Source organism: Oncorhynchus kisutch, linkage group LG16, assembly GCF_002021735.2.
Source record: "Oncorhynchus kisutch isolate 150728-3 linkage group LG16, Okis_V2, whole genome shotgun sequence".
Classification (NCBI taxonomy): Eukaryota; Metazoa; Chordata; class Actinopteri; order Salmoniformes; family Salmonidae; genus Oncorhynchus; species Oncorhynchus kisutch.
In genome coordinates, this window is record NC_034189.2 from 24270764 (window position 1) to 24293941 (window position 23178).

The 23178-nt window shown below is 42.2% G+C and overlaps 1 protein-coding gene across 1 annotated transcript in view; it reads left to right on the forward strand.

The window, feature by feature from the left end:
* The window catches only part of sec24d (SEC24 homolog D, COPII coat complex component), a 32490-nt gene extending 13486 nt beyond the window's left edge, over window positions 1-19004 (forward strand). The window contains exons 9-23 of the mRNA XM_020504236.2: window positions 458-596; window positions 987-1102; window positions 3263-3387; window positions 5920-6111; window positions 10407-10500; window positions 11374-11490; window positions 11649-11819; window positions 12289-12385; window positions 12620-12765; window positions 13591-13729; window positions 14784-14902; window positions 15317-15496; window positions 16396-16587; window positions 16746-16835; window positions 17659-19004. Coding sequence (XP_020359825.1) covers window positions 458-596; window positions 987-1102; window positions 3263-3387; window positions 5920-6111; window positions 10407-10500; window positions 11374-11490; window positions 11649-11819; window positions 12289-12385; window positions 12620-12765; window positions 13591-13729; window positions 14784-14902; window positions 15317-15496; window positions 16396-16587; window positions 16746-16835; window positions 17659-17799 — 2058 coding nt within the window. The 3' untranslated portion in view covers window positions 17800-19004. The remainder of the gene's footprint in view (window positions 1-457; window positions 597-986; window positions 1103-3262; window positions 3388-5919; window positions 6112-10406; window positions 10501-11373; window positions 11491-11648; window positions 11820-12288; window positions 12386-12619; window positions 12766-13590; window positions 13730-14783; window positions 14903-15316; window positions 15497-16395; window positions 16588-16745; window positions 16836-17658) is intronic.
* The last annotated feature ends 4174 nt before the right edge of the window (window positions 19005-23178 follow it).

Sequence of the window (23178 nt, forward strand, 5' to 3'; positions counted from 1 at the left end):
CAAAACAAAAGGGGTGCTGTCAAAGTGATTGAATTCAAATGGATTTATCCAGATAGGACATGGGCACAGTGTTTTAAATCACTCTGTTTGACAAGGGTTAAGGGTTTGATAAAAGTTATATTTTTGACTGTAACCTTGCATCCTGGTCCTGTTTACTGATATTCATTCATTTGGATGCTTCTGTTGGTGTATAGCCAGCTGGTGTTGCTCTATAAACTGGTGAAGATGAGGCCAATGAAATGCATTGTAATCATCATGGTTAACCTGAAGCCTGTCTATTTCACACAAACTACCAAATAAGGAATCATCTATCTGTACAGTTGACTATAGCCTACAGTTGACTCTAAAACAAGCATGTGTGCGACTGCTGTCGTGTGTGTGTGTGTGTGTGTGTGTGTGTGTGTGTGTGTGACCACTGTCTTATGAGACTGCCTATCTCCTCTGTTGTCTGGCCCAGACTCCTATGTACGTCGTGAACCATGGTGAGACTGGCCCAATCCGCTGTAACCGCTGCAAGGCCTACATGTGTCCCTACATGCAGTTCACGGACGGTGGCCGCCGTTACCAGTGTGGCTTCTGCAACTGCGTCAACGAAGGTACGTCCACCCGTAACAAGGATGCCATGCAGGGCCTTACTGGGTCTTAATGGTCTGTGGATAAAAATAAGTTAAGGATCTGACCAACCTTCTTTTTTTCTTTTAAGCTCAAAGCTAGAACAGGTTTCTTTAATTTGGGTAACCAATATCTGAATGATTGTTTTTTTTTTTGGGGGGGGGGTTATTCTTAATATTTCAGATATAAGTTACAACCAGTGCTGTGCTTTGGGTTAATTTTGAACCCCCTTTTCCATAGAAACAAGTGCACTCTGTTAGGGGACACTGCCTGAGAAAGACAGTTAAGGGGGGTGGTTGCTAAGCGGAGGCAATATTATGTTTGGGTTTGTTTTTGTCGCCACTGCTAAAACACGTTATTTTGTTCTTTCATAGTGCCAGCCTTTTATTTCCAACACCTGGACCACATGGGCAAAAGGGTGGACTTCTATGAGAGGCCAGAGCTGTCGCTGGGGTCCTACGAGTTCGCCGCCACCCTGGATTATTGCAAGGTACGCCATGCCCTACTATTGCGGTTTTTCTGCCTTTTTATAGTGAACCGTATGTATAATATTGCTTTGTTTCATTTCATACAAATAGATAGGAATTGGTGGAATAACTAGTTTGAATGACATTTATATGGATGAAAAGTAAATTAAGTAGTGGTATACGTCACCAATAGACCTAATAGCCTACAATGTGAATTGACATGGGGGAAAGCTGTGACGATGCACGGATAAAACTTTCAATGCTTGGCAAGAGTCTATCTCCTAAAAACTTATATGGACAGAAAGTGAAAGTTATTAGGATCTCCATTCCCAGTGGTCTTTCTGGGGGGGGGGGGGGTCTATAAAGTGTGTGTGTGTATAGGAAGAAGGTGCTCACCTCTTGGCAGACACTGCATTCATTCTTCATTCAGGACCAAATGATTAGAAGGAAGCACAGGCAAAAGCATGTTCTGTTACATTGAGACCACTGCATTAAAGCCAAAAGAGATCTATATGTTCTCAATTTTGTTGCGCTCTGGAGGGTTTTCTTATCTTGTACATTATGGGTAGAGGTAGGTGGGGGATAACAACTTCACGTTTCGCTACTTAAGCCAACGCGTTACTTCAATCTGTTTATTAATATTTAGAAATGTAGTCCTGGACAGCTTTTATCAAAAGCCTCGAAGGTAAGCTATGTCACAGACTGTTACCACGGAAACAAAACAATGGCGTGCTCATCCACATTCCTAACATGGAGGGCAGTTGGATGTTACATAGTCTTTCCTAACGGCTCCAAGATCCAAACAAGCTGTAATTTTAAACACAAAGAAAGTATTGAGTGTGGTGGAGGTATACACCGGGCAAAACATGAGCAGAAGACGGAGTATTTGCCAAAAATTAGAGTCCATTGACCAATGTAGTTTTGATAAGAGTAGCCTACAATTTCAAAGGTTAGGGGATAAGTGGCTTCAGTGTAAACACTTCTTATGGGAGAGGGAGACGGGGAAAAAACATGAACGGAAAAGGAAAGGGTTTGACCAAAAATTGGGGTACATTAATGGAGTATGATTTCAAAGGCTAGTGGGAAAGTGATCTCTGATTCAACGTCTCTGGTGTGTTCGTTGTTATGTGTTTGACATTTACATTTTATGTTTAAGCAATAAGGCCCAAGGGGGTGTGGTATATGGCCAATATACCACAGTTCTTATGTGCACCACGGAGTACCTAGATGCAGCCCTTAGCGGTGGTTTATTCTCAATATACCACAAACCCCTGAGGTGCCTTATTGCTATTATAAACTGGTTACCAACATAATTAGAGCAGTAAATGTTTTGTCATACCCGTAGTATACGCTCTGACATACCATTGCTTTCAGCCAATCAGCATTCAGGGCTCCACCATCCGATTTATAATAATATTTTTGTCATTAAGCGACGCTCTTATCCAGAGCCACTTACAGTTAGTGCGTTCATCTTAAGATAGCTAGATGAGACAACAGATCACAATCGAATCAAGTACATTTTCTCTCAAAGTATGTATCAGTCAATGCTAGTGAGAAAAGAAGTGCTATTTTGGGGGGGGGGGGGTGTCGGGCAGTAGAGTGTGCGGGTGACATGGGAGAACTTAAGAAGGTTAAACACTAGGTGGGCTGTGTCATTCTGGATAAGAGCCCAGGCAACAGAGAGTTGTCAGTTCCCGTCTAGTCTACAAGTGCCTGGATTAGGGCCTGCGCCACTTCCTGTGGAAGTGTACTCTACGGATGTTGTAGAACATGAACCTGCAGGAGCGAGTCCCTGCTTTGACATTTGCAGAGAATGACAGGGTGTTGTCCAGGGTCATGTTAAAGTTCTTTGTACTCTGGGAGGGGACAACGTGGAGTTGTCAACTGTGACGGAGAGGTCTTGGAGCGGGCAGGCCTTCCCCAGGAGGAAGAGCTGACATCCGAGCTCTGATGTCTGCCAGGCACCTTTGGCCATTGGAGGCATTGTCAATTGTGTTGATTTTATGGTATAATTGAACAATAGTTGTGTTTGTGTTACAGGGTTTTAAAACTGTATTTAGACAGTCAAATACATTTGACATTTCAAATATCTGCAAAATATGAGCAAATAAAATAAACAAGGTGAAGTAACACTAGTTGAATTGAAGTTGTAAATCAAAATGTCCTTGCTCTTTCTCTATCAGAACAACAAGCCAGCCAGTCCTCCAGCGTACATCTTCATGATCGACGTGTCCTATGCCAACATCAAGAGCGGACTGGTCAGACTGGTGTGTGATGAGCTGAAGACCCTGCTAGACAACCTGCCCAGGTACACACACACACACACACACATAAGCATACGCACGCACACACACTATCAAACACTGACTTCATAGTCAAGGAATGGAACCTTGAACGGCCTGCATTTAAGCACTTTATAGAAACTGTCCCAGCATCTCTCTGCCTACAGCCTAGCTCCAAGGTATTTTATATAAGATCTGCCAACTTGGAGTGATAGAGGTCTTTGAGACTCACTACATAGCCTTGGAGGTCACAGTAGGATTACGTAAGCGGTGGCCAAAATCAGAATCCTTCATGCAATGCCGTGCCCTCCAAGGTAATTGGATACCATGCTAACTGGTGTCTGGAGGCAGAGAGAAATTACATTAGATTTATGGAAGTGTTGGTTTTCCATACCCCCATCACCCATAATGTGTAGCTGGGTGGTTTGTTATTTGGGTGGTGGGCTGTGATACACTGCCAAATAAGGAGGTCCCACAAGTCCAAGGCAAAGAAAAAAGCATTAAGCCAAGTATTCAAGTATCTCATCGGTTGAAAATTGTTGCCTGAAGGTTGCTTGGTCTGGGTTGGTGGGAGGGGGGAGATGCTAGGGGAAGGGAAAGGAGGAGGGTGGGCTAAAATGGAAAATGTTACTGTGCAGATTCCAACCTTGAACCCCGTCCAAAACACAAGAAGTCAGCTGCACAGATGGGTCTGATTTTGGCTGTTTTATGTGGGTTGCCGGCGAGGAATAAAGGTTTTGATTTACCACTGAGAAAACAATGATATACTTCACCTGGACTTTCCTAAAATAACTTATTTGGAAACTCTCTCTCGTCCCTAGCCTGCAGGACATATTTGTACAGAACCCTTACATCACCCCTGAAACCGTTAGGTAGTGCTCTCTAAATAAGCCCTCTGTTTTTAAATCAGACTTTTCTTCCCTGTTCTCTGTTTTGAAGCTTTTCTCTCTGCTACATTTAAACTGATGAAAACATGTTGGACACCCAACACTTATACGGATCAGCGATGCTGCCGAAATAGCCACATTTTTGCCTTTAAAATAGCCACATTTTTGCCTCTCGCTTGCTCGTGCGGAAATGGGGCTCGGAGAAAGCAAAAACAGGTGTAGACTAAATCCTGTGGCATTTCTCTGTCATCTTAATATTTCATCACTGATACTTGGAATGAAAAGAAGCAATAACAAGCCTGCATTGCCGGACTATTTCTCCTATCAGTTCTTATGAATGATGTAGATAGAAGTCCGCTCTATGGGACTTTACATTGAGTTGAGGTACATGTTCTGTATTGCTCTTGCAGTGCTCAGAAAGAAAGAAAGACAAACCCCAGTTGCCCCTTGTCAGACGGGAATGATTTTAGATGCAGGCCACAGTTCAACAGACCTACTAGTCCCACAGGCCAATTCCAAGTGCTCTGGTCTATGTCACACTTGGTCAGGTTCTCTTTCTGTGCTACTGCAGCTACTTTCCCTCTAGCCTCGTCGAAACAGAGGTGTATAAAGTAGATGTAATTATTTTTTCATCTCGACTGCATTGAATTCTCCAGTCCATGAAAATTAAAGCGAGGTCTGTAAAGGGAGGAGAACAGTCATATATTTCCTTGACAGTTTCTTATTAATGTAATTGCACTTCTGTTGAGGTTGGAGAGGTGTGTGTGTGTGTGTGTGTGTGTGTGTGTGTGTGTGTGTGTGTGTGTGTGAGAAGAAAATTGTTGGTGTAGTTTAATGTGCAAGAAAGTGTGTGCTTAATTGAAAGCATACGAGGCCCCTTGTTTCCTTCACCAATCAGCACTTTGCCCTGAAGAAAAACATCCCTGCGCCTCTCTCTCCTTAGCCCCTCCAGCCTCAATACCCCACTACCCCTCCTAGAGAAAAAGCATAGTCAGGACCTTCTCAAGTGTAACTCTCCAACACACTTGTTCTCTTCTTCCCACTCTCCTCTGCCAATAAACAATCCCATATTCTGTTATTCTACTTTTCCGTGGATGTTTGTGTAAGTTTGTTAGGCGTGCCTGGGTAATGGCCCTTTTAATTTGCTGAGTGGTGGCTGCTGCAAGAGGTGCCCATACCCGGGAATAAGACATTTTCTTTTGTTTTTGTTTTTGCAATTCTGCCCCGAGGAATGTTTTTAGCGCATCAGTTGCCTACCCTAAAAATTCACTGTAATTTATAGGGCGAGAAGTTATTTGTGTCCGTTCACATCAGGAACACTGTATTTTGTATTTTGAGTAACACTTCAGAATAGCGGACATATTTGCTGCTTATTTGCCATTATTTCTAAGTGGATAAACGACTACAACAACAAAGTTGTTCATATATGCTGTAACATAGTGCCCTCTAAGGACCAGCATGTTTAGTAAAAAAAAAAAATCCCTATTCTGACATACTCTCTCCTCGTCACCTGGTCCCAAATCTGTCTTTTAGACAAATATGATCAATGACATGACTATAATTCATGACTCACGTCAGGCTACTCTCTCTTTCTTTCCATCTCTCTCTCTCTCCATTGACACACACACACACACACACATCCCCTACTTTTCCTCTCTTCCTCCCCCACAGAGAGGATGGTGCTGAGAGCTCGATGGTGAAGGTGGGCTTCGTCACCTACAACAAGATCCTACATTTCTACAACGTGAAGAGTGCCCTGGCCCAGCCCCAGATGATGGTGGTATCCGACACGGCAGAGATGTTCGTCCCGCTGCTCGATGGCTTCCTTGTCAACTTCCAGGAGTCGCGGGCAGTCATCAACAAGTAAGAGAAAGGGCACATCTTACATGACAGTTGATTTGAGTAGTGATCCCTGATGGCGTATTTTCTAATATTTAGATATGTTAGTTAGTGTGTATGAATGGCCATAGGTAATGTGAGGAAGCTGCTACATCTTTAGCTTATGTAGCCCAATGGAAGCTCTTTGTTTAAAAAAAGAGGATATCTGCACACTGCAATCTATGCTCCAAAGTCAGACAGACAACCTGATGAACACCAAAGGGTGAAAATCTTGTCTGGATGAATCTCACTTTGGAGTGCAGTGTGTTAGTAGTGGTCGTTTTCTTTTTCCTAAGCGTATACTTTGTCTTTTTATCTCCAGCTCCTTCTCAAAGCCCATGGATGTGCATCTACAGTTGAAGTTGGAAGTTTACATACACTTAGGTTGGAGTCATTAAAACTAGTGTTTCAACCACTCCACAAATTTCTTGTTAACAAACTATAGTTTTGGCAAGTCGGTTAGGACATCTACTTTGCGCATGACACAAGTAATTTTTCCATCAATTGTTTACAGACAGATTATTTCATATATAATTCATTGTATCACAATTCCAGTGGGTCTGAAGTTTACATATACTAAGTTGACTGTGCCTTTAACAGCTTGGGAAATTCCAGAAAATGATGTCATGACTTCTGATAGGCTAATTGACATAATTTGAGTCAATTGAAGGTGTACCTGTGGATGTATTTCAAGGCCTACCTTCAAACTCAGTGCCTCTTTGCTTGACATCATTGGAAAGTCAAAAGAAATCAGCCAAGACCCAAGAAGTCTGGTTCATCATTGGGAGCAATTTCCAAATGCCTGAAGGTACCACGTTCATCTGTACAAACAATAGTACGCAAGTACACTGCTCAAAAAAATAAAGGGAACACTAAAATAACACATCCTGAATGAATGAAATATTCTTATTAAATACTTTTTTCTTTACATAGTTGAATGTGCTGACAACAAAATCACACAAATTATCAATGGAAATCAAATTTATCAACCCATGGAGGTCTGGATTTGGAGTCACACTCAAAATTAAAGTGGAAAACCACACTACAGGCTGATCCAACTTTGATGTAATGTCCTTAAAACAAGTCAAAATGAGGCTCAGTAGTGTGTGTGGCCTCCACGTGCCTGTATGACCTCCCTACAACGCCTGGGCATGCTCCTGATGAGGTGGCGGATGGTCTCCTGAGGGATCTCCTCCCAGACCTGGACTAAAGCATCCGCCAAGTCCTGGACAGTCTGTGGTGCAATGTGGCGTTGGTGGATGGAGCGAGACATGATGTCCCAGATGTGCTCAATTGGATTCAGGTCTGGGGAAGGGGCGGGCCAGTCCATAGGATCAATGTCTTCCTCTTGCAGGAACTGCTGACACTCCAGCCACATGAGGTCTAGCATTGTCTTGCATTAGGAGGAACACAGGCAGCAGAAGGTTCTCCACGGCGTCTCCAGACTCTGTCACGTGCTCAGTGTGAACCTGCTTTCATCTGTGAAGAGCACAGGGTGCCAGTGGCGAATTTGCCAATCTTGGTGTTCTCTGGCAAATGCCAAACGTCCTGCACGGTGTTGGGCTGTAAGCACAACCCCCACCTGTGGACGTCGGGCCCTCATACCACACTCATGGAGTCTGTTTCTGACCGTTTGAGCAGACACATGCACATTTGTGACCTGCTGGAGGTAATTTTACAGGGCTCTGGCAGTGCTCTTCCTGCTCCTCCTTGCACAAAGGCGGAGGTAGCGGTCCTGCTGCTGGGTTGTTGCCCTCCTACGGCCTCCTCCACGTCTCCTGATGTACTGGCCTGTCTCCTGGTAGCGCCTCCATGCTCTGGACACTACGCTGACAGACAAAGCAAACCTTCTTGCCACAGCTCGCATTGATGTGCCATCCTGGATGAGCTGCACTACCTGAGCCACTTGTTTGGGTTATAGACTCCGTCTCATGCCACCACTAGAGTGAAAGCACCGCCAGCATTCAAAAGTGACCAAAACATCAGCCAGGAAGCATAGGAACTGAGAAGTGGTCTGTGGTCACCACCTGCAGAACCACTCCTTTATTGGGGGTTTCTTGCTAATTGCCTATAATTTCCACCTGTTGTCTATTTCATTTGCACAACAGCATGTGAAATTTATTGTCAATCAGTGTTGCTTCCTAAGTGGACAGTTTGATTTCACAGAAGTCTGATTGACTTGGAGTTACATTGTGTTGTTTAAGTGTTCCCTTTATTTTTTGGAGCAGTGTATAAACACCATGGGACCACGCAGCCATTGTACCGCTCAGGAAGGAGACGTGTTCTGTCTCCTAGAGATGAACGTACTTTGGTGCGAAAAGTGCAAATCAATCCCAGAACAACAGCAAAGGACCTTGTGAAGATGCTGGAGGAAACGGGTACAAAAGTATCTATATCCACAGTAAAACGAGTCCTCTATCGACATAACCTGAATGGCTGCTCAACAAGGAAGAAGCCACTGCTCCAAAACTGCCATTAAAAAATGCCAGACTACGGTTTGCAACTGCACATGGGGACAAAGATTGTATATTTTAGAGTATTGTCATCTGGTCTGATGAAACAAAAATAGAACTGTTTGGCCATAAGGACCATCGTTATGTTTGGAGGAAAAAGGGGGATGCTTGCAAGCCGAAGAACACCATCCCAACCGTGAAGCACGGGGATGGCAGCATCATGTTTGTTGCAGAAGGGACTGGTGCACTTCACAAAGTAGATGGCATCATGAGAAGTTAAATTATGTGGATATATTGAAGCCACATCTCAAGACATCAGTCAGGAAGTTAAAGCTTGGTCGCAAATGGTTCTTCCAAATGGACAATGATGCCAAGCATATTTCCAAAGTTGTGGCAAATTGTCTTCAGGACAACAAAGTCAAGGTATTGGAGTGGCCATCACAAAGCCCTGACCTCAATCCTACTGAAAAAGCATGTGAGCGCAAGGAGGCCTACAAACCTGACTCAGTTACACCAGTTCTGTCAGGAGGAATGGGCCAAAATTCACCTAACTTATTGTGGGAAGCTTGTGGAAGGCTACCCAAAATGTTTGACCCAAGTTAACCAATTTAAAGTCAATCCTACCAAATACTAATTGAGTGTATGTAAACTTCTGAACCACTGGGAATGTGATGAAAAAAATAAAAGCTGAAATAAATCATTCTCTCTCCTATTATTCTGACATTTCACATTCTTAAAATAAGGTGGTGATCCTAACTAACCTAAGACAGGAAATTTGTACTCCGATTAAATGTCAGGAATTGTGAAAAACTGAGTTTAAATGTATTTGTCTAAGGTGTATGTAAACTTCCGACTTCAACTGTATTTCTGTCGAGGTTGATTTCTGAGTGACATGTTTCATGTTGTGAAAAATAATGTTGAATGACAGCATTTGATTATCTTGCCCATCAGAAGGTTTCCAATGCCTAATTTTCTCTGCATCTCTAGTTTCAAATCAAATCCATTTTTATTTGTCACATGCGCCGAATACAACAGGTGTAGACCTTACAGTGAAATACTTACAAGACCTTAACCAACAATGCAGTTTTAAGAAAAACGATTGTTAAGTAAAAAATTGATAACCAAAACATTTAATTTAATTTAAAACTTTTCATCATAAATGCCAAGATGGAGATAAAAAAACGAAATGTCCAGAGAATTCATAGGAGGTTAAGTGGTCCCTGGAAGGATTTTATATTAAAAAGGCCCATGTGGATTTATATGGAAAAATAGTCTTATCTTTGCAGTTGTGTATGGCACAGCACCAAAATGATTTATTACCACTTGATATTTTGATATGTCTATGCAGGCGTACAGAGTACATGGCGGTAGTCCATCTCAAACAGGGACTTTTGGCAAAATCTCTTACTCCCGATATAATTAAACAAATGTGAGGCCTTGGTTTAGATCCAAATATGACTTTGGAAGAATTGAGTAGCTGCCTTGCAGGGTTTTTGTCTACTGTATGACCTGTGAAATGGACTCTTCTGTACTTGTGCATCATAGTCCCCCAATGATCTGTGGAATTGTAAGGACATCGCCTATGGAGCCAACCACTGGCTGTCCCAGTAATCTCTAAAATGACTTCCTTTCCTTATCCCTTGGAAACCACACACTTGTGAAAGTACTACGGTCAATGTCCATCCAGTTAACTATCTGTTCAGATTAGATGTCATAAAGGAGGCAATGAAACAAAGATGTTTAACATGATTATCTACCAAGTGTTGAAAACATGATACTAGAGGTGAACGATTGTGACACTGTCCTTTTCTGCTAACCCCTGTCCAGTCTCCTAGACCAGATCCCTGACATGTTTGCCGACACCAATGAGAGCGAGACGGTCTTTGCCCCCGTCATCCAGGCTGGGGTAGAGGCACTGAAGGTGAGAGGCTGGATGTCAACTCCCACTCACACACGAGGGAAGGGGAGATGGCAAGTCAACTGTTACTTTGTCCAGGCGGTGATGGACTCTAAAGTGCTGATTTCATTTGAATTGTTTATATACATTAGGACAGATACAAAACACTGGCACATTGAAATGAAAAGTCAACAGATTAAAAGACGACAGAAGCACATAATAAGTTGATACAGTGCGTTGTGTAATCCTACTAGATGCTTATCAACCAAGCTTAAAACTCAAGGAAATAGAATAGTCCAAACAAATCACAGCTGTAGAGGCCAAAATAAATTTTTGCAGTCCCAGCCTCCTTACCGCCAACTCCCCCCCCCCCCCCCCCCCCCAAAAAAGGGATTGTTTTCTTTTGTCGACAGACTGTTATACTGCGCTTCCGCAATTGGCATTGTGCAGTAAAGTTTCTCCAACCCAATGACTCTGCAACTTTCCTTTTCTCTTCCTAATAGAACTGCTTATTTAATCGGCTCCAACTGAATATTTCCCAACGACTTGCCTTCAGTTTGATTGAATGTGTGGTAGAGGTGAAATAGATTTGACATGCGAACAGACAGACTTGCAGAAAATGCTAGTACTTGAGCATAATGGTGAGTCAGCAACTAATTTGGTTCAGTAATACCGTTGACTATATTGCCTTCGCAATCTGTTGACCTAAACTCCAACCATAGAATCCCCTTACTGAAATGAACACACAGAGACCCGTCCAGGTCAAATCAATGTTGTCTCCTTCATTGAAAAAGTCCCACAATGAAATGCATGCATGTGCACACCTTCTTATATTAGCACACTATTGTTCTCTCTCATCTCTGTCTCTAGTGTGATATTTATTTTTGTCCTCTCCAGGCAGCAGAATGCAGCGGCAAGCTGTTCATCTTCCACTCCTCCATCCCCACCGCTGAGGCCCCTGGGAAACTGAAGAACAGGGACGACAAGAAGTTGATAAACACAGAGAAGGAAAAGGTGAAGCAAAATTGGCAGTATTTTAACATTTGTATTGAAAACGCAGACTTTAAGTGCACCATATCATCGGCTATCACACTTATTTTGAGTGTTTAAGATATCCATAGCCTGCTTTCTAACGTGTGTGTGTCTTGTTTGGGTCCCCTGCGGTGTCCTAGACTCTGTTCCAGCCCCAGAAGGCTGTCTATGAGCAGCTGTCCAAAGACTGTGTGTCTCAGGGCTGCAGCGTGGACCTCTTCCTCTTCCCCAGCCAGTACGTGGACATCGCCACCATGGGAGACGTTGCCACACACACAGGTGGCTCCGTCTTCAAATACAGCAACTTCCAGGTACGTACACATTACACACGCAGCCGAGGACAGACTCCACAACAAAACATCTAAATATTTTGTTACTGGGTGTACATTGGCAGCTAAGAGCTGAGTTGCAGTGCACAGTCCATAAAGTAAAATAAACCAATAAAGAAATAATGTGATAATGTGGAGGGAGGGAGGGAGGGACTTAGTCACAGCCTCTGGAGCCTAGGTCCGAGTCCGGCACCACCACCAAACATGGCATGGTAAAACGGGATAGTTTCTCCAGAGTGCTCCTAGTATGCCACAGAAAATTGGATTTTGTCCAAACTGCCATTTGAGTCCATCAGTTCTGTTATTGAACACATGTGATGTATCAAATGACCTTAAATGCATTAGAGCCAGAATCACATTGATCTTGGCCCTGGTACAATCGTCCATGGAGAGTAAATTGGGGAAACTCTGACACCTTGTGGTTGACTGTAGCACTACCTGTGTATTTCAGGTGGAGAGGGATGGACAGCATTTCCTGAGTGACCTGAGGAAGGATGTGGAGAAGGCCATCGGGTTTGATGCCATCATGAGAGTCCGAACCAGCACAGGTAATTCAGCCATCTAATCTATTAAGTGTATGAGCTCATTTCATTGCCCTTGTATGTACTCAGGAACCCCAAAATATGTAGTCTCGATTGTAGGATTTTTTTGTTGTTTACAACGCTGCCAGATAATACATTATTAATTGATTCAAATTTGAGGTAAAATTGGTTTTAATACTGCTGGACTGTAGTGGCGTGCCAAGATACTTACTAATATGTTTCCCTTGTCTCTCCTTCCAGGCTTCAGGGCTACAGACTTCTTTGGTGCCATCCACATGAACAACACCACGGACGTGGAGATGGCTGCCGTGGACTGTGACAAGGCTGTGACGGTGGAGTTCAAACACGATGACACACTTAGCGAGGAGACGGGCGCTCTCATGCAGGTCTGTGTCTCGCACACCACTCAAAAAAAATCTAAACGAACACTGAATCTGATTTTAGAGGGGTTACCACTAATAGATATTTAGGCTCACTGCAAAGTAGGTATTTGACTCCAACCAAAATAAAAAAATATGCATCCCATTTAATAACCAGTGATGTAAAGTCATTGAAGTACCACTTAAGTCGTTTTTGAGGGTATCTGTACGTTACTATTTAATTTGACAACTTTAACTCTACTACATTCTGAAAGAAAATATGTACATTTTACTCCCATACATTTTCCTACACCAAAAAGTACGTTACATTTCAAATGCTCAGGCAAGACAGCAATATGGTCCAATTCATGCACCTATCAATATAATATCTGGCGGACTCACTAAACACACATACTGCATTTATAAATTGTGTTGGCGTGTGCCCCTGGCTATCCGTAAATACAATTAAAAATAATCAGGCTGTCTGGTTTGCTTAGTAAAAGGAATTTGATGTATAACATTTACTTTGACTTTTACTCAAGTATGACAATTGGGTAAAGTGGTGGAAAAAGTACTCAAGTACATTTAAAACCAAATACATTTAGACACATTAAGTATTTTACTGGGTGACTTTTACTTGAGTCATTTTTATATTAAGGCATCTTAACTTTTACACACGTATGTACTTGTACAAGAGTACTTTTTCCAACACTGCCAATATATCCCTTTCACAATGTGTGTTTTCTGGCAAGGGTTCCACAAAGCCTTAAACATCCCACTCTGATATGTTAGATTAAGACCCAGACAGTCTTTAGACTCACTAATGGCTTCTGTGTGTGTTCTGTTTCCCAGTGTGCATTGCTGTACACGACCATCAGCGGCCAGCGGCGTCTGCGGATCCACAACCTCAGTCTGAACTGCAGCGCCCAGCTGTCTGAGCTCTACAAGAGCTGTGAGACGGACGCCCTCATCAACTTCTTCGCCAAGTCAGGTGACTACAGCAGAGTTTTACGGTCTTTAGGCCTGTGTCAGTATGGTCCAAATGAGGGAAATATCCTGTGTATCATAAGACATTATAAATCCACTTTAAAGGCATTATGTATGTTTGCCTCAGAAGTTACCAAAAGGTTTGATTGCAGAAGAGATGCCTCCTGGGCTTGTCCACTTGGAATGTTCATTTATGTTTCCTGTTTGAATATATTCGCTCCCTCCCATCTAGGCATATTGAATGAGATTCAGGTACAAATAATATCAGTTAAATACCACTTAGTAGTAGAACATAGCTGGCTGATGTGTAATTCTGCATTATATACAGCATACTCATACCCTATATGTACAGTGAGCTCAAAGTATTTAGACAGTGCCAATTTTTGTTGTAGTTTTGTCTCTGTACTCCAGCACTTTGGATTTGAAATTACAACACTTTTTGTACATGGGTCCCCCATTTTAGGGGACCAAAAGTATTTGGACAAGTCACTTATGTATATTAAAGTAGCCAAAAGAGTATTTGGTCCAATGATGACATCAAGCGTGTGACTGCAAATGCATCCAACTAGTTTGTAGATTGTTTCGGATGATTTAGTGCCCAATAGAAATGAATAGTAAATGTATTGTCATTTTATTTTAAACAATAATAGAATATGATTCTTAACACTTCTACATTAATCATGGTAGCATTCACATTATAGATAAACATGAATGAATTGTGAATAATGATGAGAAGGTAACGGGCATAAATATCATACCCCCCCCCCCCAAAATGCTAACCTCTCCTATTATTGGTCATGGTGAGAGGTTAGCATGTCTTGTGGGTATGATCTTTGTGTACAACTTTTCACTCATCATTATTCATGATTATCTGTAATTTTCAAAAAACTTCATGCTTCACTTTAGCTACCTTGTATATGTAAATCACCTTAAGAAAACTAAGAGGTGAGACCTCCCATAAAGTATTAGTGACAAGCAAACCCCTTGTATGAGAGCACTTCAGACAGCTTTGGTGTGGGAACACAGTTACTGACCTTCAAATGCCCTCTTCCTCCCAGCATACCGTGCCATGCTGAACCAGCCCCTGAAGACGGTGAAGGAGATCCTGGTCAACCAGGCGGCCCACATGCTGGCCTGCTACAGGAAAAACTGTGCCAGTCCCTCCGCTGCCAGCCAGGTCAGTGGCATACAACAACACAGTTAACTTGGATAGAAAACTTTATTCTCAATTTGTGACAAATTGTCTTTGTGTATGTAGGGTAATATGTGAAAGATTTCTACTAATCCAGCACTGTGAGTGCGGTGTGTAAGATTGTGGTGTGATTCACTCATAGGTCAGTGTGTAAATGCTAGAAACTGAACATGGAGCAGCATGGTCTCTAGGGACATCTCAAGGATCTAGTTTCAACGAAGTGTACTAACATCTAGAAACGTACAGGTGCAGAGTACAAAAGACAGATTCCGGCACGATTGATTCCAACTGCAGTTTTATGCTTGCTTTCGTCTTTTCAAGAATTGCAAACAAACTGTGGCGTCAGTGAGTCCTGTGTGTATTAGGGGTGTTCTCACTAGCTCATCTCTCCTTGTGTAGCTGATCCTGCCTGATGCCATGAAGGTGTTCCCAGTCTACTTAAACAGCCTGTTGAAGACTGGTCCCCTGGTGGGCAGCGCTGAGCTCTCTACAGATGACAGGGCTCACCAGAGACTCAGCACCACAGCCATGGGGGTGGAGGATACCCAGCTGCTGCTCTATCCACGCCTTATCCCACTGGTGAGACAACACACTAGGCACTCTCTCCTGCCTTATCCCACTCATGAAAGTGTGCGCGTACACACACACTCTTGTCCTTTTTTACCAACTTAAAAAAAAAGTTTCCTTTCTCATTGAGGCTAATGGACCTCTTAGTAGTTTTATATCACTCTTTTCCAATCCCACTTCATGTACTCATATCAGTGCTGAGTTCTGACTACAAGTGATACAATAAAGAAACAAAGATATTCTGTGTGGATCCCAGGTTAGCTGAAGGATTCTGAGGTAAAGAAGTGTTTTACAGATGAACAGCAGAGGGCAGCCTTTCAGTGTGCGTCTCCTATAATTGAGTTGATGCATTTACTAGTTATTTGGTATTGGCATCCCTTAGGTGTGACATCCTCTTATTTGATATGCCAACTAATTCGATAAATATGATGGCAGTGTATGAGGCTGTGTTATTGTATGCCAGCACACAAACAATTACCCAGCACTTTATCAAAACCTGCCATTTTGTGGTAAGAAAAGCTCAGTAAATGGTGTCCATGAAAGACTTCTGAGAAGTGTGTTTGAGTTTAAATATATAAAAGTTGCCCTCAGAATAATTACATGCTTCGTAATTGTGACCAAATGTCTCAGACAATGGCAGTTGTTCTCCTTCACTTCAATTGCAGTGTTTGCTGGGAAGTGGCCAGGCATTTGTGATTCATTTTGTTTTAATTTGTGTGTCAATGTCAAACACTGCAATTGTTTTTAAAGCAACACTGTAATATTGCATAATTAGGGGTGGAATGGTCCTCCTAATAATATGCTGCAAACTCTGGATTACCGCTCACTCTGACCTAAATGAAAGATGGATTTAACTTGTCAGGCTCATTTCTCCAGCCTCAGCATTCCTTCATCGATTCCTTTTCTTCCAGCACAACATGGACGTTGCCAGTGACGTGGTGCCAACTCCGGTGCGCTGCTCTGAAGAGCGCCTGACAGATGCCGGCATGTTCCTGCTGGAGAATGGGTGCTCCCTCTTCCTGTGGCTGGGCCAGGCCTGCCCCCCAGAGATGATCCAGAGCATCTTCAACGTGCCCTCCCTCGCCCATGTGTCCATTGACCTGGTGAGGACAGTAACTTCCTTAACCCCAAGCTCTACAGAAGATGGTGTTTGGAAACACCGAAGTTATTTCGATACCATTAGTTCAGATGGTTGAAAAGTTCATTCTAGACTGTGTAGAAAGCACAGCATATCACTAATATTCATGTGTGTGCTTTCCAGAGGTCCCTACCAGAGCTGGATAACCCCCAGTCTCAGAAGCTGCGCTCCATCGTTGACTCCTTGCTTGACCAGAGGCCCAGCTCCATGAAGGTACACTATTCAATGTTGGTTACTGTTACAATGCATACTTTCCCCTGGATGTCTAAACTACATTGATATAATAATATTTACATTTATTTAACTAGGCAAGTCGGTTAAGAACAAATTCTTATTTACAAAACGCAAAACACACATCACAACAAGAGACAACACAAAGAGAGACTTAAGACGACAACATGGCAGCACAAAACAGGGTACAAACATTATTGGGCACAGACAATGGCACAAAGGGCAAGAAGGTATAGACAACAATACATCACACAAAGCAGCCACAACTATCAGTAAGAGTGTCCATTATTTAAGAATGAACGAAGATGATTGAGAACTGTCCCGTTTGAGTGTTTGCTGCAGCTCGTTCGTCGCTAGCTGCAGCGAACTGAAAAGATGAGCGACCTAGGGATGTGTGCGCTTTGGGGACCTTTCATAGAATGTGACTGGCAGAACAGGTGTTGAAATTGGAGGATGAGGGCTGCAGTAGATATCTCAGATGGGGGGGAGACCATTTTACAGAATATCTGTTTGTTGAATTGGGAAACAAACATGTAACCAAATTGACCACAACTGTCTTAAGCCCTGGACACTAACAGATTAAATTCAACAGGCTGCTCAAGCTTACCTGGTTTTGCCTGTAAGCAATTGTCAACAAATGTAAGGAGTAGTGAAATATTTTTGCTGTCTATTCTCACTATTTATCAATTAAGTGCCAGGGAGAAACAAGCAGCAGGACTGTATTACTCCAGTGCACAGTTTTGTCCCTCAAGGTTGAGTGAAAAGTCATAAGCTGACTATGTCCCCATTTTTATCCCCCTCATAGCTCATGATTGTGAAGCAGAAGGACCGGTCTGAGATTATGTTCCGCCAGCACCTGGTAGAGGACAAGGGGCTCCACGGTGGAGCCTCCTACATGGACTTCCTGTGCTATGTCCACCGCGAGATCAGACAAGTCCTCACTTAACACCACCCACTGTGGATATCACCTAGCTGGGCTGGGCTAGGACCAAAACAACCAGAGGACCACACCACCTCTGACTCCAGAGCTGCCTTTCCAACACCCCTTTATTCCACACAAACCTATGGGCTACCGCTCGCTCATTGTCAGTATACCAGGATCTGTGCTCCAGTCTGCATTGTACATTTTCGTGTACTTGTACGTGTCAGTCTGACTGCTTTGTCTGTTGAATTTATGTACATTAACAATTTAACTGATTTCTATGTAAATGGGCCAATGATGGTAAAATGAATTTTGTGGGGTTCAGAACATCAGGACCACAGGGTTGGCTACATTTTGAAACAGACCATGTTTCACTATTGACCAAACCAAATGTAAAAAAAATTCTGGTGCGATTTAAATTGCCAACATCTGTTTTAAGCACATGCATTCTTTCCAAAATTGCAGGTTTGCCACAATTTCTCATTATTAAGGAATAGTTTTGACAATGTCACAGCACCAAATGGTAATTTAGCTACATGGACTGGAATAAACATCTGGTTGTAATGACTGAACACTGGTGCCGTGGCTATTAAATTAATGATTCACTCCACCATTTGTGATTGGATCCATTATTTTTGCCATTCCCCTCAGGAATGGAGAGGATGTGCTAGCAAGATAATTCATACAAGGCTGATTCCAGTGACAACTCACTGCTGTAAAAAAAGGGAGAAATAACCTAAATCAATTTATCCGTAAAGATGCAATTAAACATTCCACACTTAATTCATTCCAGTTATAGAACTATATGCCGTTTAGTTATCAAGTTATTGCCGTTATTCATTTTAATATTATGTCAAGAATTGTGCTCTGCAAACCAATGGTTGTGTTAGTATGCGACGTGGAGGTTTTGGGGGAACTGTTCCTGTGCCAGTTAACCGTCTGCCTTAATTAAATTGTTTTTATGGTAGTAAATACTAGAGGCCATTATTCTATTCCAGTGTGATATAGATTGCATACAAACCAAATAGATTGAAAACATCTCAGGTAATTTGTGTACCTAACAATTGTGGTGCAGCGCTGGAACACAGGGGCGTTACTATTTTAACTGGAAAGACGGAAGTGTGGCTGGAATGGATGTGTTTGAGGGAAGGGCCTTGGAGTGGTGTGCCATGTACATTTTGATCTCAAAAAATCTCTTGTTTTTGATTAAATTCCTGACTATATCAAGATTGAGAGGTTGTGTGTTTTTTAAACTTAATTCCACTGATTCTCACTAACAATTGAGTTGGTTTAGTCTGGTGTAGAAGTTTAGTAACAAAATAATGTAATTCAACAGTAAGTAGTATGGTATAGAATACTAAATCAAACTGTATTTTGTCATTTCGTCAACCAAAGAACATTTCAGCACAACATAACTACACACACACACACACACACACACACTTAATATCAGAACACAGGGGCCCGTGAACATTCGGAGCCTTTAATTGAATCGCTGTGTAATTAGGTGAGCACATTAAATGCCCAGTGAGCTCACTACTTGAAGTCCTTAATATCTCACTGCTAGGCCCCTACACAAATTAAACATACACTATCGATGGTAGCAGTTTCCAAGATGTAGCAAATGGCAGATTGTTGGGGTGTGAAAGAGGAACATAAATAGTTGATCTCTCTATACACACACACAGTACCAGTCAAAAGTTGACACCTACTCATTCAAGGGTTTTTCTTTATTTTTAATATTTTCTATGTTGTAGAACAATAGTGAAGACCTCTAAACTATGAAATAACACAGAATCATGTCACCAAAAAAAGTTTTAAACTGATTGGGGATGCCAGGTCATCTGTTGCAGGAATCCATCACTCTTAGTCAAATAGCTTCAATGCCATACAACACTCCTTCCGTGGCCTCGGACTGCTCTTAAACGCTAGTAAAACCAAATGCATGCTTTTCAACCGTTCGCTGCCTGCACCCGCACGCCCGACTAGCATCACCTGGATGGTTCCGACCTAGAATATGTGGACATCTATAAGTACCTAGGTGTCTGGCTCGACTGTAAACTCTCCTTCCAGACTCATATCAAACATCTCCAATCCAAAATCAAATCTAGAATCTGCTTTCTATTTCACAACAAAGCCTCTTTCACTCACGCCGCCAAACTTACCCTAGTAAAACTGACTATCCTACCGATCCTCGACTTCGGCGATGTTATCTACAAAATGGCTTCCAATACTCTACTCAGCAAACTGGATGCAGTTTATCACAGTGCCATCCGCTTTGTTACTAAAGCACCTTATACCACCCACTACTGCGACCTGTATGCTCTAGTCGGCTGGCGCTCGCTACATATTCGTCGCCAGACCCACAGGCTCCAGGTCATCTACAAGTCTATGCTAGGTAAAGCTCCACCTTATCTCAGTTCACTGGTCACGATGGCAACACCCACCTGTAGCACGCGCTCCAGCAGGTGTATCTCACTGATCATCCCTAAAACCAACACCTCATTTGGCCGCCTTTCCTTCATATTCTCTGCTGCCTGTGACTGGAACGAATTGCAAAAATCGTTGAAGTTGGAGACTTATCTCCCTCACCAACTTTAAACATCGGCTATCCGATCGCTGTACATAGTCCATCGGTAAATAGCCCATCCAATTTACCTACCTCCATCCCCATACTGTTTTTATTTACTTTTCTGCTCTTTTACACACCAGTATCTACCTGCACATGACCATCTGATCATTTATCACTCCAGTGTTAATCTGCTAAATTATAATTATTCACCTACCTCATGCCTTTTGCACACAATGTATATAGACTTTTTTTATAAAAAAAATCTAATTGTGTTATTGACTTGTTTATTGTTTACTCCATGTGTAACTCTGTGTTGCTGTCTGTTCACACTGCTATGCTTTATCTTGGCCAGGTCGCAGTTGTAAATGAGAACTTGTTCTCAACTAGCCTACCTGGTTAAATAAAGGTGAAATAATTGTTTACATTTTTTAAATAGCCCTTACACAGCCTGGGTGTGTTTTGGGTCATTGTCCTGCAGAAAAACAAATTATAGTCCTAAGCGCAAACCAGATGGGATGGCGTATCGTTGCAGAATGTTGTGGTAGCCATGATGGTTAAGTGTGCCTTGAATTCTAAATAAATCAGTGTCACCAGCAAACCTCCATGCATCACGGTGGGAATCACACATGCAGAGATCTGTTCACGTACTCTGCGTCTCACAAAGACATGGCGGTTGGAACCAAAAATCTATAATTTGGACAAATCAGACCAAAGGACACATTTCCACCGATCTAATGTCCATCAAGTCTCTTATCATTGGTGTCCTTTAATAGTGGTTTCTTTGCAGCAATTTGACCATGAAGGCCTGATTCACACAGTCTCCTCGTAATAGTTGTTGAGCTGTGTGTTACTTGAACTCTTATTTGGGCTGCAATCTGAGGTGGCTAACTCTAATGAACTTATCCTCTGCAGCTGTCTTCCTTTCCTGTGGCGGTCCTCATGAAACATTTTCATCATAGCGCTTGATGGTTTTTGCGACTGCACTTGAAGAAACTTTCAAAGTTCTTGACATTTTCCAGATTGACTGACCATGTCTTAAAGTAATGATGGGCTGTTGTTTATTTGAGCTGTTCTTGCCATAATATGGACTTGGTCTTTTACCAAATAGGGCTATCTTCTGTATACCACCCCTACCATGTCACAACACAACTGATTGGCTCAAAGAAATTACACCTGTTAATTAAAATGCATTCCAGGTGACTACCTCATGAATCTGCTTGAGAGTGTGCAAAGCTGTCATCAAGGCAAAGGGTGGCTATGTTGAAGAATCTCAAATATAAAATGTATTTTGATTTGTTTATATGAATAGTGGTAGGCTCAGAGTACCAGAAGGTGGCAGCATTATATTATTTTTTCACCACAGGCTACTCAAATAAGAGAGTGATTTTTTTATATTTTTAGTTATTTATAATAAGGGTTACATGGAGAAAATCTGGACTCTCAAATGAAAGTGATGGCCTTCCCTTCACCAAAATATATTTGAGCTAAATCCTCCCTTGAAAAAAGTGACCCTCCCCTATACCCAAGATAATAATTAAAACAAAGTGGGTAAAGACCATCTCGACCGTTTACCCTCACTTTTTGGACAGACCAGAGGTTTAGATATGCAGTTTTAGAAACTGTTCATCATCCTGTAAGCGTTACATGGCAATGCAGGAATTTTGATAGCACACAGGACCGCAGCCAGGTTGTGGGTTCGCAGACCACCGTCGACAAGAGTAGGGATTGAAAGATCTCCATTGTAAAAGCATTGCCGGAATCGATCATTGTATTTGCAGGTCCAAGAAAATTGGTCTTTTATAAACATTATGCAATTCTGCATAATTTTACATATTAACATAATATTTTAATACCACACAAATTACAGGCTAAGAATGTACAGAGATAGGCCTGTGTTCATCTTATCCTATTTCTCCAATACCAAATCAGTGTGCCTTATTTGAGGCGTCATGAATCTGAGCATGGTACACGCAAAAGTTAGGCCTACCGTTCCACCCCAGAGTAGACCTATGGGGAAAATGGAAGCTTTAACTGCTGGCTACTTTTCTTCTGTGGCTTAACCCAAAAAGAGAAGATCACAAGTGTTTCCCAAAAAATCTGTCTAGGTTTAAACATCTATTGTACAGAAAGTGAATAGCTTAATCAATTGATAGTGACAGAATTCGATTGCTTCCCAAGCAAAGTACATTTTTTGTCTCCTTGGCTATAGACGGTTGTAACTCAGCCTCTGAATGTCATAGAAACTAAACAATGATATCCCCATATGCATCGCTGTCATGTCTTTCCCAGGTATTTTACAGCTTGTTTCGAGCATAAAGCATTGCGGACCAAGGCTCTGTTAATTAACTGAACAAAAACACAAAACGCAAACATGCAACAATTTCAACGATTTTACTGAGTTATAGTTCATATAAAGAAATCAGTCAATTTAAATTAATTCATGAGGTGCTAATCGAGGAATCTCATATGACTGGGCAGGGGCGCAGCCATAGGCCCACCCACTTCACCCACCCAATCAGAATTACTTTTTTCTCTGCGGTTTTAAGGCCAGTTGGACGTACTGCAAATTCCCTAAAACGACATTGAAGGCAGCTTATGGTGGATAAATTAACATAAAATTCTCTAGCAACAGCTCTGGTGGACATTCCTGCAGTCAGCTTGCCAATTGCATGCTCCCTCAAAACTTGAGAAATCTGTGGCATTGTGTGACAAAACAGCACATTTTAGAGCCTTTTATTGTCCCCGGCACAAGGGGAACCTGTGTAATGAACATGCTGTTTATTCAGCTTCGCATCCTTTTTATTTTCATCAAAATCTTAAGCTAAGGGGTC